The sequence below is a fragment of the Castor canadensis genome, chromosome 7 (genome assembly GCF_047511655.1).
Source record: "Castor canadensis chromosome 7, mCasCan1.hap1v2, whole genome shotgun sequence".
NCBI lineage: Eukaryota > Metazoa > Chordata > Mammalia > Rodentia > Castoridae > Castor > Castor canadensis.
Window position 1 is genome coordinate 130,975,084 of NC_133392.1, and position 15,208 is coordinate 130,990,291.

The 15,208-nt window shown below is 35.4% G+C and overlaps 1 protein-coding gene across 4 annotated transcripts in view; it reads left to right on the forward strand.

The window, feature by feature from the left end:
* Nucleotides 1-15,208, forward strand: part of Foxj3 (forkhead box J3) — a 128,058-nt gene that overhangs the window by 41,253 nt on the left and 71,597 nt on the right. For all 4 annotated transcript variants that reach the window (XM_074080432.1, XM_074080431.1, XM_074080435.1 and 1 more), the window contains one exon: nucleotides 12,588-12,912. In XM_074080432.1, coding sequence (XP_073936533.1) covers nucleotides 12,588-12,912 — 325 coding nt within the window. The remainder of the gene's footprint in view (nucleotides 1-12,587; nucleotides 12,913-15,208) is intronic.

Here is a 15,208-nt window from a genome sequence, read left to right on the forward strand (position 1 = left end):
ATGTTTATACCTAAATATGACTAGGTTTATCATAAAAGTTGTGATTTTTAAAAATAGTGATTGATTTGAAGTACTGGGAATTGAACCTAGGACCTCACACATGCTAAGCAAGTGCTCTACCACTGAGCTGTGTTCTTAACCCAGATTATGATGTTTTAAGGAAGAAGTTACTATGCTTGTTGAGAAGACAGAAAGAATAAAGTCTGTGTTAAAGATAGCAAAGTTCAGAAATTTTGAGGTGATAGTGACATAAAATAGAAAAAAAAATGGTGAGCCTTTAAAAGAAGCCATGAGTAACATAAGCAAGATAAATTTCCAGAGTCTAATAAATTTAGTCTAATAAATTAGCATCTTTACATATTGATTATTGTTAAACATTTCATCCCAGATAGAACTGGAATTTCCTTGGAAGTTAAGTCTTCAGGATTTTTTATACCAGGGAGTTATAATGCTAATCAGTTGATGTATTATGTAAATTGATGACTGATGTGCTCTTACAGCATAAGGTCTGCTTATTTAGATTTTAAGCTAATAGGTAGGGTCATGACTAAATTCATAGCCTTTTAGGATTCTAGATTAACTCATTTCTACTTTTTAGGTTCAGAGTGGTATGAACTTTAACATAAGACTGTCTTTTCCTGCCCCCTTTCCCCTAGTTCTGAGGATCGAACCCAGGGCCTTGTACATGCTAAGCAAGTGCTCCACTGCTGATCTACATCTCTAGCTCTTGGATTTTTGAGTCAGGGTCTTGCCATATACCCCAGGCTAGGCTGGAGCTTGTGGTTCTCCTGCCTCTACCTCCTGAGGGATTATAGACCTGTGCTACCATGCCTGCCATCTTTTCCTTTTCATCAAGTCTAGTAACTTCTTTCTTAAAACTTCTCAGTCTTTTGAAGGACCTACTCATCTTCTCCCTTGTGCTTAAAGCCATAGTTATTTACCATTTTCCAAAATTTTAGTTTTAGTTGACTGCATCTTATCTATCCTGATCCTTCTCTCTACCTACCCCTTTATATTTTTGGTTTAATTCATATAAAAATTAAAAGTACCTTTTTGTAATAGACTCAATCTAAGTTTTCTTTTAAGCTAATCTTGAAATTTAAGAAAGAATCTAAAAGTAGATATTAGAATACATTTATGATCCTCTGAGATAACTCCTTTATAAGTAATCACATAGATGTTTAACAATTACGAAATTTATGTAATAGTAAGTGTAAATATTAGTATATTGGTATTATAATATAAATGTTAATGAACAGTATTATAGACATTCCATATTGTTAAACAGCTGTGTGTCAGATTGCTTATTTAAAAGTACCTACCAATATTCAGAAATTAATTTTTTGGTCTTTTCAGGTTCTGTGCTCCATATGAAAAACCTGACTTTATGGACTTCTTGTGATCAGGGAAACTTCAGATAGGCGCTCATGTTTTTTTGCCCAGGGATAGCCTAGACTGTGATCCTCCTACATAGTTGGAATGACAGGCACACATTGCCACAACTAATTTGTTGGTTGAGATGGGGGTCTCTCTAATTTTTCACCTTGGGCTAGCCTTGAACTGCAGTCTTCACAATCTTGGTCTCCTGTGTTGCTAGCATTACAGGTGGTATAAGCCACAGTGCCTGGTTTTTAGAAAATATTTGTGTTGGAAAATACAAAAATTTTTCATAAAATATGTTATCTATGTTAACGTAAATGAGGTTGTTTTTATGTAAATCACTTTAAATTTTTTCTTTTAATTTCTAAAATAATAAACATTTATAGATATAACCCAAATAAAAGCTTTTCAGGCACTAAATTCTTTTTAATAGACAAAATTTGAGAACCATGTTTAGTAAGTTGTCATCTCAAAAGGATGAAGCTTACTCTTTCTTATACATGTTATATATGTCCAAAAACAAATATATTACTCAACTTGTTATATGTTTAAAAATAAATTAAAATATAATTTTATATGTGTTCTATGTCTTACATGTTTATAAACATATAAGAAATAATAATCTTTAGTCTTGGGTCTATCATTTTAAGACATATATTGCCTAGTGGTTTAACTCAGTAAGAGCTCATACTATGCAAATGAGATCCTGGATTTGATCTCTAGCCCTGCAAATAAAGATAAAGACATATATCTTCATATACATAATATTTATATGCAAACATGTTTCTTAATAAATTACACATAAGATTTATATGTATGTCTCTTACATATAATGGAAAGAATAGAACTTTGATATCCCTCAGATACGTAGACTAAGTCAAGCCTAGGTAGCTATGAAACCACATAGTTTTTTATTTATTAACTATGCATCTTTGAACAAGTCAAATAAACCTCTAAGCCACATAGAAGTGCTATGAGTAGTAAATGACAAAATGTGTATGGAATACCTAAGACACAGTGAATGTGTCGTGACACCACACATCATGTAGCATATGAAAAAGCCCACTGTCCTTTTATATGATGATCAGAATGAAAAAGGCAATAACTTATGAGAATAGTTTTGACCTTCAGGCTCCCTAAAAGGATCTCTGGACTATACTTTGAGAGAACTGCTGAACCATAGATACCACATTTTGCTGTTTCTTTAGCATTTTCTGTGAATCATACTTAACATTAAAAGATAGGTTAGGGTCACTTTCTACTGTTAGCCCTTCACCAGCTTTGATGCCATACTTACGGGTAAAATGTCATGGAGGCAGAATGTGTAGATAAAACTCATGGTAGAATATCCAGTAAATGTTGGATATGTTGGAAACTGTAGAGTTGCAGAGGTCAGGATAAATCTTTAATGGAACAAAACAAACCATAGACATGAGTTATTCAGAGGACTTTTGCTGCTTTAAACTAAATACAAGAAGTATTAGTTGCAGATTCTGTCCTGATTTTTATATATCAGTTGCAAAGATGGTTTTGAGTGTTACGTGAATTGGACTGATGGTGTTCATTAGTCTATTCAACTAAAAGACATAGAAATTCCAGTAGGCAGAGTGAGATTTAAATGTGAGCTATAGTATTTACTTAATGATAGAGTAGTTAATGTCCAAAACTTTCCTCCCTAAATTATAAAGTAAAATGTTTTAAAGATGGGAATTATGCACGTGCACACACACACAAACACAAAATCCCTGAGTTTGTACTCTAAATGGAGTTCTAAGAGTATGGCTTTTATGAATTCAGAATACAGTTTTATGAATTTAAAATTAAGTACTTTTGAAGAAATTTGGAGAGAATATAGAGAAGAACAAAAAATGTATGGTTAAAACAGATCTTGTGGTGGGACAGAGTTGGAGTTAGGACCTTTTACCTTACTCAAGGAACCCAAATGACACACTGCTGAAAAATATGTGTAGAGTCATTATGAAGAGAACTCTGACTAGTTGTCATTTTCCAAGATAGACTTTAAAGAAAATTTCCTCTTTGTAGCAAGGGAGGTTTACATTAATCTGTTAAAATCACCTGAATTGCTTAACTTAGAAAAGATTGTCTATGTTGTGACAATCTTGGAGATCTATTAAGGAATATTCTTGGTCTCCAAAATAGATAACATCAGAACTTTACAAAATGATCTCATAAAAATCTTTTCCAGCTCTGACTTTATGATAAATAGCTCTGAAATTAAAATTGTGTTTAGTGATGGCAGTTCTCTTATTAAATCCCCAATTTTTATGCAATCTGTATTATAAAAGTTCTTAGAACTTTAGAGGTGAAAGAAAAGTTGGAAAGTGAGCAGTTTTCTGAAGTGACGTTCTGTTATTTGTTGAATTCCCTATTCAACAAAAAAAGGTGATTTCTTCACCTTTTTTTTTTTTTTATTCAGACCAGTAAGGATATTTTTGGTTTCTCTTTTAAAAAGGTCAGGGTTGGTTTATTTATTTATTTATTTTTTTTTGTGGTACTGGAGGTTGAATTCAGGGCCTCATATTTGCTGGGCAAGTGCTCTCTACCACTTGAGCCACACCCCTACATCCCCAGTCCTCTTTGCTTTAGTTATTTTTAGGATAGGGGCTTACATTTTTCCCTAACTGGCCTAGACCCTAACCCTCCTATTTACTTTTCCTGCATAGCTAGAATGACAGGCCTATACCACTATACCAGGCTATTAGTTGAGATGGGGTTCTCGCTAACTTTTTACCCAGACTTTTTTGCAACCTCTGTCCTCCCAAACTCCACCTCTTGAGTTGCTGGGATTCCAAGCGTGACCTGCCACACCCAGACCAAAAGGTCAGTTCTTACAGGAAGTTTAAAAGCTCAGTTATTTATGCCTTAGTGGAAAGTAATGTAATGCTGTTGCTTTTCCTCCTAAATGGAGCAGAGATCACTGCTTTGAAAGGGGGAAGTTTTTATTGGAGGAGAGAGAGCAAACAGTTATTTTTGGAGTTTAAAACACCTACATTGGAGATCAATATTGTTAGCTTAGAACAGTGTGAGAGAAAAGGAGAAAGTAGTTAGAATTACGCCATGCAAAACCTATATTGAAATTTTGTCAGTGAAACCATTTCTTTCTTCTCCTTGTTATACCTTTGTCTCTCTGCTATAAAGATACCCAACTAGGACTTTCATATTCGTAGAACTATGGATTTAGAGCTCCTTTGTGGAAAAAATAGGATTTTGTGGTCTGCTTTAGGAATTGTCATTGTAAGATCGTATTTCTATGGGAAAAGTATACTTTAAATTTTCATACACTTCTATAAGCAATTTTAAACCAGTAGTTTCTGGGTAACTTAGAATAAATAATTGAGTGAAGGGTTTATTTCCATTAAGGTTGCTAAATGATTGTGTGATTTAGTGAATGTAAGAATGAGAGTCATTTAGAAAATCATGAAGAGTATGAGTTTCATAGCATTAATAGTATTTGTTGACATGTCTATAATCCCAGCTACTTGAGAGACTAGACAGGAGGATCATGGTTCGAGACCAAGCCAGGCAACAGTTAAGGAAACTCTATCTCAAAGATAAGCTGGGTGTAGTCATACACCCCTGTATGTTGTAGCTACCTGGAAGGAAGAGGTAGGAGGATCATGGTACAAGGCTAGCCCAGGCCAACGTAAGGTGAGACCCTATCTGAAAAACACACTAAAAGCAAAAGAGGGGCATAGCTCAAGTGGTAGACTCCTGTCTAGACATACAAAAAAGTGTTGGGGGGGTGGGGGGGGAGAGTTTTAGTGCTTACATGTGTTAATTTTGGGGTGGGTATTGTTGTATCCTCATTTTATAGATGAGGAAACTCTGGCATAGAGGTTTATTTACTTGTTTTGTATCACATAAAATAGAAGATTTTAGATTCCAGTCCAGGAAGTCTTGCTCCAGAGTCTTTTTCTGACATAGGACATACACTATATTATTTTGCTGAGATTGAGCTTAGAATAGAGACTTTGATTTTGGTAGTATATAACTAATTTAGAAAAAAGCAATGCTAGCTGTCTTTTTGTTCAGAAATAGCTTTAACTTACTATTTTATTTATAAATTAATTTTTTATATCACATGCTAACAAAATGTAAAGTTACTCTGTAGTAGAGTATTTCTTTTCAGTTTCTGCTGCAGTCTACCCCTTAGCTGTCTAATCATCCTCATGTGCTCTTCTTTGTATTTCTTACTTGTTCTTTTCCCAAGGGACACAACCTGGCATTTCATCCAAGTGGAAAGCTAAGTCTCTTTCATCACATTTGACAGTGCTTTCTGGTAGTTCAAAAGCCTTTAAACCAAGTAAGGGTTACCTGTACATGCATATTTAACATATAGTGATGAAGAAGGAATAGAATAACAGTAGTAAGAGCTATCCAGAAAAGGGGATAATGGGAAATGCACAGTAGTCAGTAGTCCTTACCAATTATAATATCCAATGTGTAGGAATGGCAGAGACTCCCTGACAGTGGGATCAGTTCTTTGATTGTGTTGTTTTGGGGGGATTTCCATTGTTCTCTGTGGCCTTCTGAGAAATCTTACCTTGTTCAGTGTCTTCCATGCTGCATTTAGATGGGTATTGATGAACATCTCTTTCTGGGAAAAGCAAGCTTTTACAACTTACTTCTTATTAATAAGCATGGGTATTATTTTAGAAATTTACCAGGCTTTTGTAGTCTAGGCTCTTCTCCCACTACCCCCCATGTAGTTGTTTTTAAAATTTATAGTTTTTAAGTGTCTTGTTTTTTTTGAGTAATTAGAGCCAATGGGCTTGCCCAGACAGAATTTTTTAGTGTGATCTGCTGACTTTGGGGTGTCTCTTATTTTGGTGCCAAGGAATCTCTTCAGCATACCTAAAGCCTATGGGCCCTTATTAGAATTTCTTCACAATTCATAAAATATTTAAGGTTACAAAGGAAACTAATTATATAGAAATACAGTAATCAGTATTAATTTTGTGACATAATAATTTATATTTAAATTATTGCATTAAACAAGATCTACTGGCAAGTCTAAGAATATCACAATTTTGAAATAGCAAAAAAATAAAAATTTGAGAGTTCTGCAACATTTGTTCTAAATATATTTATGATTTTTATTGATAGTAGTCACAGGTATTGCTACTGTGACATGTTGTTTACTTTTATAATTACATGCTAAATTTCAGTTACAAGTTAGTGAAAATATAGATTATATTTTTCCTTATCCAAGTTCTTCACTGACCCCTTAGCTTCTGAGGGAATGGAGACTGGTGAAGCCATTGGAAACAACAGTCTTGGTAGAAGGAGAACATTCTTACAGCTTTGCTTGGGTGGCAAGGCATCTTTATCTTTTTTGCTAAGGCTGCAGTTTTGTAGCTACACTCAGTTACTTCAGTTTGGACTTCAGAAGCAGTTTGTGTTTTTTTTCAGCCTTGCAAAGCTTCAAATTATAGGACACTTAGCTTAAATTGCAAGCCTGTCTCTGACCTGCAATTTAAGCTAAGGAAGATGTTCTATCTCTCCCTGTAACTTTAATCAGTTTATTTCTTTTTAGGTGTTTGGCTTTTTTTTTTTTTTTTTTTTTTTTGCGGTGCTGGGGCTTGAACTCAGGGCCTATACCATGAGCCACTCCACCAGCCCTTTTTTTGTGATAGATTATTTTGAGATAGGGTCTTGCCCGGCCTGGCTTCGAACCACAATCCTCCTGATCTCTGCCTCCTGAGTAGCTCGGATTATTGGCATAAGCCACCGGCGTCTGGCAGGACTTTGTTTTAAGTAGCAAGAAGGAGCCAACATATTCTATATTTTTCCTACATTTTTCTTTTTGATATATCTGGAGTTGACATACAGTTTGCCTTCCAACTTTCTCAGGTGATAGTTGATTTGTTACTAGTTTTCCAACCTGGAATATCAAAATTCATTCTTGTTTAGATTCTCATTTCCTTTACTGCTACATCCCAAAGCCTGTGCATGTGAGCAGTTGCATTCACTTGCTCTTACTGTAAACACTCAAAAAATCTGGAAGGTAAGCAGTCCAGGGCTGGAATGGGCGCTTCAATATTGTGAAGCAAAAACTGCTTCACATACATATCAGGGACAGATTCCTTCTCTTAGCTTCCATATCCTTAGTGTGGGGGCTTTCCTGCTCAAGATCAACTTGGAGCAATAACTGTTTTATTCACATTCCAGAGAGCAAGCAGGGTAAAAGGCAGAGTGCCATCCTTAATAAAATTGGGCAGAAGGTTAAGAACAGATATTAGATGACAATTAATCTAATCTCTGCCTTAGCCCCTGTTTCTAATTGCCTTGGATGTTGAGATACTGTAGTAAAATGATAGCACATATCAACCCCCTAGAGATGGATGTGATCAGAAGTGTACAAGAGACACTGCTGTGGTAATCACAAAGATTTCTTCTTAGTTCTCAGTTGCTCAGTTTTTCACCTGCTGCCAAGTCTAGATAAAAGCCAAGTAGCAGGAATGGAGTGGGAGGATTCAGTAATATTTGGGTTACAACATCATTACCTTCATTATTCTTAATTCCTTTATTTCCCCTTAGTGTCTTCTTTTATTCCATTTAGGGAGACAATAATAACTCTACCATTTGTCTCTCTTGTTGGAACTTGAAAACTTTCCAAGTAAGCCTTTGCTACTTGGGAATTAGGAGAGTTGCAGAGGGAAGCCAAAGCAGTGTGACAAAGTAGCTAAAAGCATATATGGGATCGTATCAGTTGTACTGTTTTATGAAGTGGGATTAGAGGCTCCTCCTCCAATCATGACTTCATTTGAGTTGTTTTATTTTGATGCTCCTTATATTTTAATTTTATGTAAAAGAAACTTCTTACGGAAGTTGTTTTAAGTAAAACAGAAGCCATCATAGATTTAAGAACTTTAGATATAAGTTCTCCATGCCTTGCTTTCTCCCATAAGTAACATTCTTTTTATCTTTTGCTTCCATTTTGTCATTTTTCCCTGGTAGTCCAGTAGAACTGTTTTTGTTCCTGTCAATCTGTGTTTTGGGTCATACTTTTTTTCAATCCTTTGAGTACCCTTTCCTATGCTATTGAGTCCCTCTTTTGCCTCTTTTTAACAAGTGTTTTGGCTTATAACAGGTATTATGGTCTTACTCATTTGGGGAGAAGCACACCCACACCTTCATTGGATGGTTGGTATTTCAGTCAAGAAATAGCCTTCTTTCAAGGACCTTAGAGTTTCACTGATGTTAAAATGAGAATTGAAATTCTATATAAATCCTATGATAGAGTATTATACCCTAGTATAGGAGCAGAATCCTCACTCAGTGTAAGAGATAGAGAGTGGATAGAGGGATTGACCAAGCTTTGTAGGAGATGTTTGGACTGACTGTCGAAGGAAAAATAGAAGCCACCTAGACAGTGTGAGATGGAAAGGGCATTCTAGCAAACAAGTCTTCTTACTCCTTATTGAATTAGTGTGTTATTTTTCAGATAACTTATACCTTACATGGTATTAGGTAACATCATAAGTATTAGTCAGACCTCAGTGTGTGTCTTTGTCTGTGGGGGATATGTGAAAGAAAACTTAGTCAAGAGATGCAATTAGGCATCTCATTTAACATGAAGTGGCATGTTAAATTCCAAATTAGAATTATAATTGCTCTAGGAATTTAGAGAATAAAGGATTAATAAGAGCTAAAGTATTTGAAAATGGGTTTAGATTTAGTATACTAGGAGAAAAGGAGACATTGAAAGTGGGTATAATGATATGACACAGTGTTGATAGAGTTCCCTTGGAATGTATGCATGGACTTGGTGATTAGCAGGGAGGGGTGGTAAGAAATCAAAGTCCAGGAGGCCAGCTAGGAAGCTTTTGGAATGAGGTGAGGTAATTAGGGCCTGACATTTCTTAACCAGATTTCTATAACCATATTTGTCAGAGCTTCCCATGCTGTTTTAAAATTTATCACCATCTGTTTTCTTATACAAGTGGACTTCTGTTATCACCATTCCACTAATAGGTTTCTTTCTAAAGGTAATGGTGATCTGGCCAAATCTAATGGTCATCTTTTGTGTTCGTGCTTAGAGGGAAATCACTGCAGCCACCAACCTAAGTACCAACAATGGAGGCACTTTCTGCCTCACTACCAAGAATATATAAACTTCAGTAGGTTGTGAACAAAACAGAAACCTCATTCATTCAGAGCTTAAATTTTAGCCATATTTTATAGTGTACTTAAAATTGCTATAGCAGAACTGACAGGCATAACAAGGGCATAATTCTTATACAGGATGTCTTTGAAGAAGATGAGACATTTTTAATTCCAGGCTATCTAGATCTTAACTTTCTTTAAGACTTAGTTGAACTTCTTCCTTCCTTTCTTCAGGACTGCAGTTCTTGTTGTTCTCTACCTTTACTTAACCTTCACAGTGTCCATAGCTCAGCCTTGCTCTTTGATTTAGCTTTCTTATGTCTGATCTTCCTGACTGGTCTGTAGGTTTCTGGAGGGCAGGAATTTTATCATGCTAATTTTGCATGTGTATATTAGTTTACTCCAACGTAACTCTGTATTCATGTATAGTTATAAATTCTTATTGAATATAACATTTTAAACACCTTATTTTATGTTTACATTATGTTATTGAGAGTCATGAAGTCTCATTGGAACTTACAGGGTAAAGATAGTTTCTAGTAGGGGGCATCTGCAATGACAGTTAATCCCACTTTAGAACATGCTTTTATATTAACTCTGAAAATGGTTGTAACTTGCTGCTTGGAAGATTTGATCAAAATAAAGTTCTTTGCAATGGAGGCTTGATTGAGGCAAATTGAAATACAGCATGGTATAATAGCCAGTGTTTAATGAGGGGATGTGAATAGTAACAACAACTAATATCACCACCATCACCAGTAGCTAGTATTTATTGAATACTTCCTATTTGCCTGGCACTCTGCTGAGTACTTTATATTAGTCAAGTAGGTGCTGTTTTAATTATCATCTTCACTTTACAGATAAGGTATGATAGAATTGGGCATCGAGAGAGTTGGGCTCTGGTTTCAGTTCTATTGTTAACAACCTGTGGGAAATAGGGTGAGCCTTTAACTTCAGTGGACCTTAGTTTTTTTATCTTTAAATTAGAGATTAGTCTGAAATCTCTAGGGTACTGCCCCGTTCATTTGTATTGTAAGATCTTTAATTTCTCATTACTTACTGCATGCTGAGAATAATCATTTTTGGCTGATCCTGTATAGTAGAATAGTGAGGGTATTTGTCATTTTTTAAAGATCTCTGAAGATACTATGCAGGGGAATTTAAAATTCAGGCTTCAGAGAAATACACGTAGGGTGAAGAAGGGAATTTGAGAAAAATGAGAACGGATCAAACTATCAGAAAACAAGATGATAGTAGGACTCTATAGTTACTGGCAATGAAGATAGAATCTTTATAGCTGTCTTTTGTTTATTTTTTTGAGACACGGTCTAGTCCAACTTGGTCTCCAACTCCTTATGTAGCTTGGGCTGACCCAGAACTCACAATCATCCTGCCTTAGCCTCCTGAATGCTGGAATTACAGGTGTGTACCACTATTCCCATCTTCATTGCTATTGCTAGTGCAAATTATTCTTGGACTAGTATTGTTAACATTTGTTGAATATTTTCTCCATGCAAGTGTTATCACATTTTAATTTTCAAAGTAATATTTTAACTGTGGATACTATTACTGCTTCATTTTATAGATGAGGAAGCTAGGGTTTAGAGATAGTGAGCATTTTCACAGTCCTATAGGTAGTAGTAGCTGCTGGCATGGATACTTACATTCTGGTCTTACTGACTCCAAAGCCTGTATTCTTATGGATTCTATATCGTCTCTCATAAGTTCAGATCCTATACACAATACCCAAAGTTTTTTTGCTGGGAGCCATTTTGGATGAGGAGCCTGTATGGGCTGTATGGAATTTTCTTAGCCACAAGTTTTTTGTTTGGGTTTTCTTCCTTCCTCCTTACTCTTCGTGTTGGGGATCAAACTAAGGACCTTGCGCAGACTAGGTCCTGTGCTCTAGCACTGAAGCCTCCTTTACTCCCAGTCAGTCTTTTGACTGAGATATTTTCTTATTTTGTCTCCCCCCTACCTTTTTTATTTTGGTGTGTTTTAGAAGTCTTTTTCTTTCTTCTCTATTATCAGGCTCATTAGTCCTGCTTCTTTGAACCCTGGATAGAAGGGACTTGTATCCTTTGCTGAAAGTTAACAATTGCATTGTGAGGTGTCTAACTTTCTTTCTATATTCTCACCTTCAATTCTTAGAGCAGCTACTTTCTTTTTTCTAGAATATGTATTAACCTGGCAGATCTTTTTGTGAGTGGTAATGGTCTTAATTTTTTAGAGTTAGAGATGAATACATTAGAGAATCCAACTCATTGGACGTTTGCTTAGGCTGTAATGCTTCTTTTCTTGTTGCCATTTATGTGATTTTTTGTCCTCTTAACATCCTATACTCCTAGATCTTTGGTTAGCTTTTCAAGTCAAGCTTCTTCCTTGACTTCTTTAAAAAAACAACTGCCTGGTACTGCTTATCCTCCTTTTCTCTTGCTCATTAGTGTCCTTGACTTTGCATTCCTCTTTTTGGTTTGTTTCCTCAGCTAGCTTATCTCCTTGCTATTCTTGTCTACCTGCTTTACTCTTCCTGCCTCCTACCTGCTCAACTTTTCCTTTCTTTTATGGCAAATTCCTGTGTGTACTTCCCAATTACTTCTCTGAATGCTTTCCTTCACTTTATTTTTGATACTCCTGAGTTTGTATAACTCCTCTAAAATTTGTAAAAATGAAATTGATGTAAAGATGTACAGTTTTCAAATTTTTAAGGGCTTGTGTTTTGGTGAGTAGAGTTGGGCTGCAGACAGAGATTTTCATACCAAGATCCTTTGCCCTATTAAAGAGGCATACTTTAGAAAGAATGGTGTCAGCGTCACTGTCTATGTATGTATTGTTCTGTATTTTAAACACTTTAAAACAAGTTTGTTAAGTTTTGAAGAAGACAAAGTTAAGAAAAAAGATTGGAAATGTTGATCCCTTAAATATTTGGTTTGGTCATTAACATACTCAATCTTCTCTCTCCAGATTTAGCTCAGGCTTTACCTTACTTTGGAACTCCTAGATTTGTGAATGTTGGATTATTTTGAGAAGGAGGGGTTCTTTCCTTGATTCTGACTAAGGAGTCTATTTACCTTCAGGATGACATCTGAACTGGAGAGCAGCCTAACATCTATGGACTGGTTACCACAGCTCACCATGAGAGCAGCTATCCAAAAATCTGATGCTGCACAAAATGCACATGGAACAGGAATTTCTAAGAAGAATGCACTCCTTGACCCAAATACAACTCTGGACCAGGAAGAAGTTCAACAGCACAAAGATGGGAAACCTCCATACAGTTATGCCAGCCTCATTACATTTGCAATTAATAGCTCACCCAAAAAGAAAATGACTCTAAGTGAGATTTACCAGTGGATTTGTGATAACTTCCCATATTATAGAGAGGCTGGCAGTGGTTGGAAGGTAAGGATTTTACTTAAATTACTACTTTTGTAGAGTAAGCAATACTGTGTTGACTGCTATTGAAAATAAATCTTCGTGGGGGGGTCATGTAATTAAAGATGAAATTCTAATTACTAGTCATTTTTAGGATGTCTGAAATGGAAAAATTTAAATCTAGATGAGTAACTTATTTTTGATTAACAAATTTATTAGAGCTTTATTATGTTATAGGACTGACATAGCATAAAGTAAGAGCAGTAAGAATATTGAATTCAGGTAAATAGATAGGACAAGGTAAACACAATATGGTATTGCAACTAATACTGTATTCATCATTCACTGTGTTTTTTTTTTTTTAAACTTTGTTTTGAAACAATTTTAGATTTATACAAAAGTTACAAAAGTAGTATAGTAGGTGCCTCTGTATCATCAGCTTACTCTAATATTAACATTTTATATAACTGTAGTACAATTATAAAAACCAAAAGGCCTGGGAATGTAGCTCAGTGGTAGAGTGCTTGTCCAGGATAGCCAACACTATTTAAAAAAAAAAAAAAAATCAAGACCAAGAAATCAATGATGGTACAATAAGATTGACCAGACAGTATTATGTTCCAGAATCCTACATTGCATTTAGTTGTCATGTCTTCTCCAATTTTTTGTCTTGACTTTCATACTTTTGAAGAGTACTTGTCAGATATTTTGTAGACTTTTCCTTAGTGTGCTGATATTTTCACACAATTAGATGGAGGTACTGCATTTTTGGGACAAATAATGATGAGGTAATGTGCCCTTCTTTGCATATCAGAAATTACATGGTCAGTATAACCATGATTTTTTGGATAATATGCTGTCAGGTTTCGGCACTTATAAAGTTACTGTTTTTCACTTCGTAAATAATAAAATGTTTTGGGGAGATACTTGGGGGGTATGAAATATCCTGCTGCTTCTTAAATGTTTGTCCATTAATTTCAGCATTCATTGATAGGCAACAACTTCTCTTTTCCTCTTTTCCCTGTAAAATTACTAATCCCTATTCTTCAGTAAGAGGTGTTCCTTTCTCCTTTTATGTATTCAACCATGTATTTGTAAAGTACTCACTTGAGGATATTTTATTCTTTATGCTCTAATTGTTATTCAGATTGTTGCAGCTTCAACTATTGGGAGCACTTACAGGGTGTCCCTGTTCTTTTGTTTCTTTAGTACGTTTTTACCTTTTCCTTTTTGGCACCAGGATTGTCTTGTACCTTTCTTGGCCAGATCCAGGAATCAATCACTTTTTTTTTTGGGTGGGGCAGGGGGGAGACAGTGTCTCACTGTATAGCCCAGGGTGGCCTTGAACTCTTGATCCTCCTGCCTTTGCCTTTCATGTGGATTACAAGAGTGTACCACCATGCCTGGTCTACACTTCTTTAAGGAATGTTTGATGAACCATCACATTAGGTACTAAGTGATTTATGTTAAATAACAAATAATCCAATTTAATTTCTTTGTCTCTGCACATGTTTTATTAATTTTCTTTAATAGAATTTACCAAGTTGTGTACCATGTGGGGTGTGTGCACAAGCATATGGAAGAAGGGGGCATATAGATAGGGTTAGGTCTATGTCAGATGATAGGTAGTCTTTAGTTTCTCTTAAGACTTCCTGCTTCATTATGTTTGTCTTTTCATGTGATTAATTTATTGAAGGCATTTGGTCATTTATCACACACTAATGATGTGCCATCACTATGGCAGGTAATCAGGTGTCTTGAAGGATTGTGCTACATTATACTTTTTGTATCTGTTCCTTCTATGCTCTGGTACACAGTGCTAGCTTTTAGTTAGGTCAGTATATGTGGTTTGAGTCAAAGTAGAATTTTTGCTTTCAGGTTTCCTTTCTACCTTTAATTTTGCTCTTTCCTCTCTTATACTGTGTGCATTCCAGCCTACTGGTTGTCTTTGTTCTTTTTTTTTTTTTTTTTTTTTTTTTTTTAAGTGAGACTGGGGCTTGAACTCAGGGCTTCATGCTTACAAAGCAGGCACTCTACCAATTGAGCCATTCCTCCAGTTCTGGTTGTCTTTATAAACACCTTGTTTTTGTTTTTTCTCTCATTTTTCCTTGGACTTCCTCTTTTTACCCTTTATCCAGTTGGCATTACCCTGTTATTTCAGCTCATTTGTTACTTTTCCTTTCTTTATATAAAATGAATCCCTTTTGTGTTTCCTCACATTTTTTAAATGTAGAAGTATCATTGAATTTACCGATTTTTATCCAGAGATTTTATGTTTCATTAGTTTTTGTTTCTGTACACAACTATGCAAATGGTAGTCTTT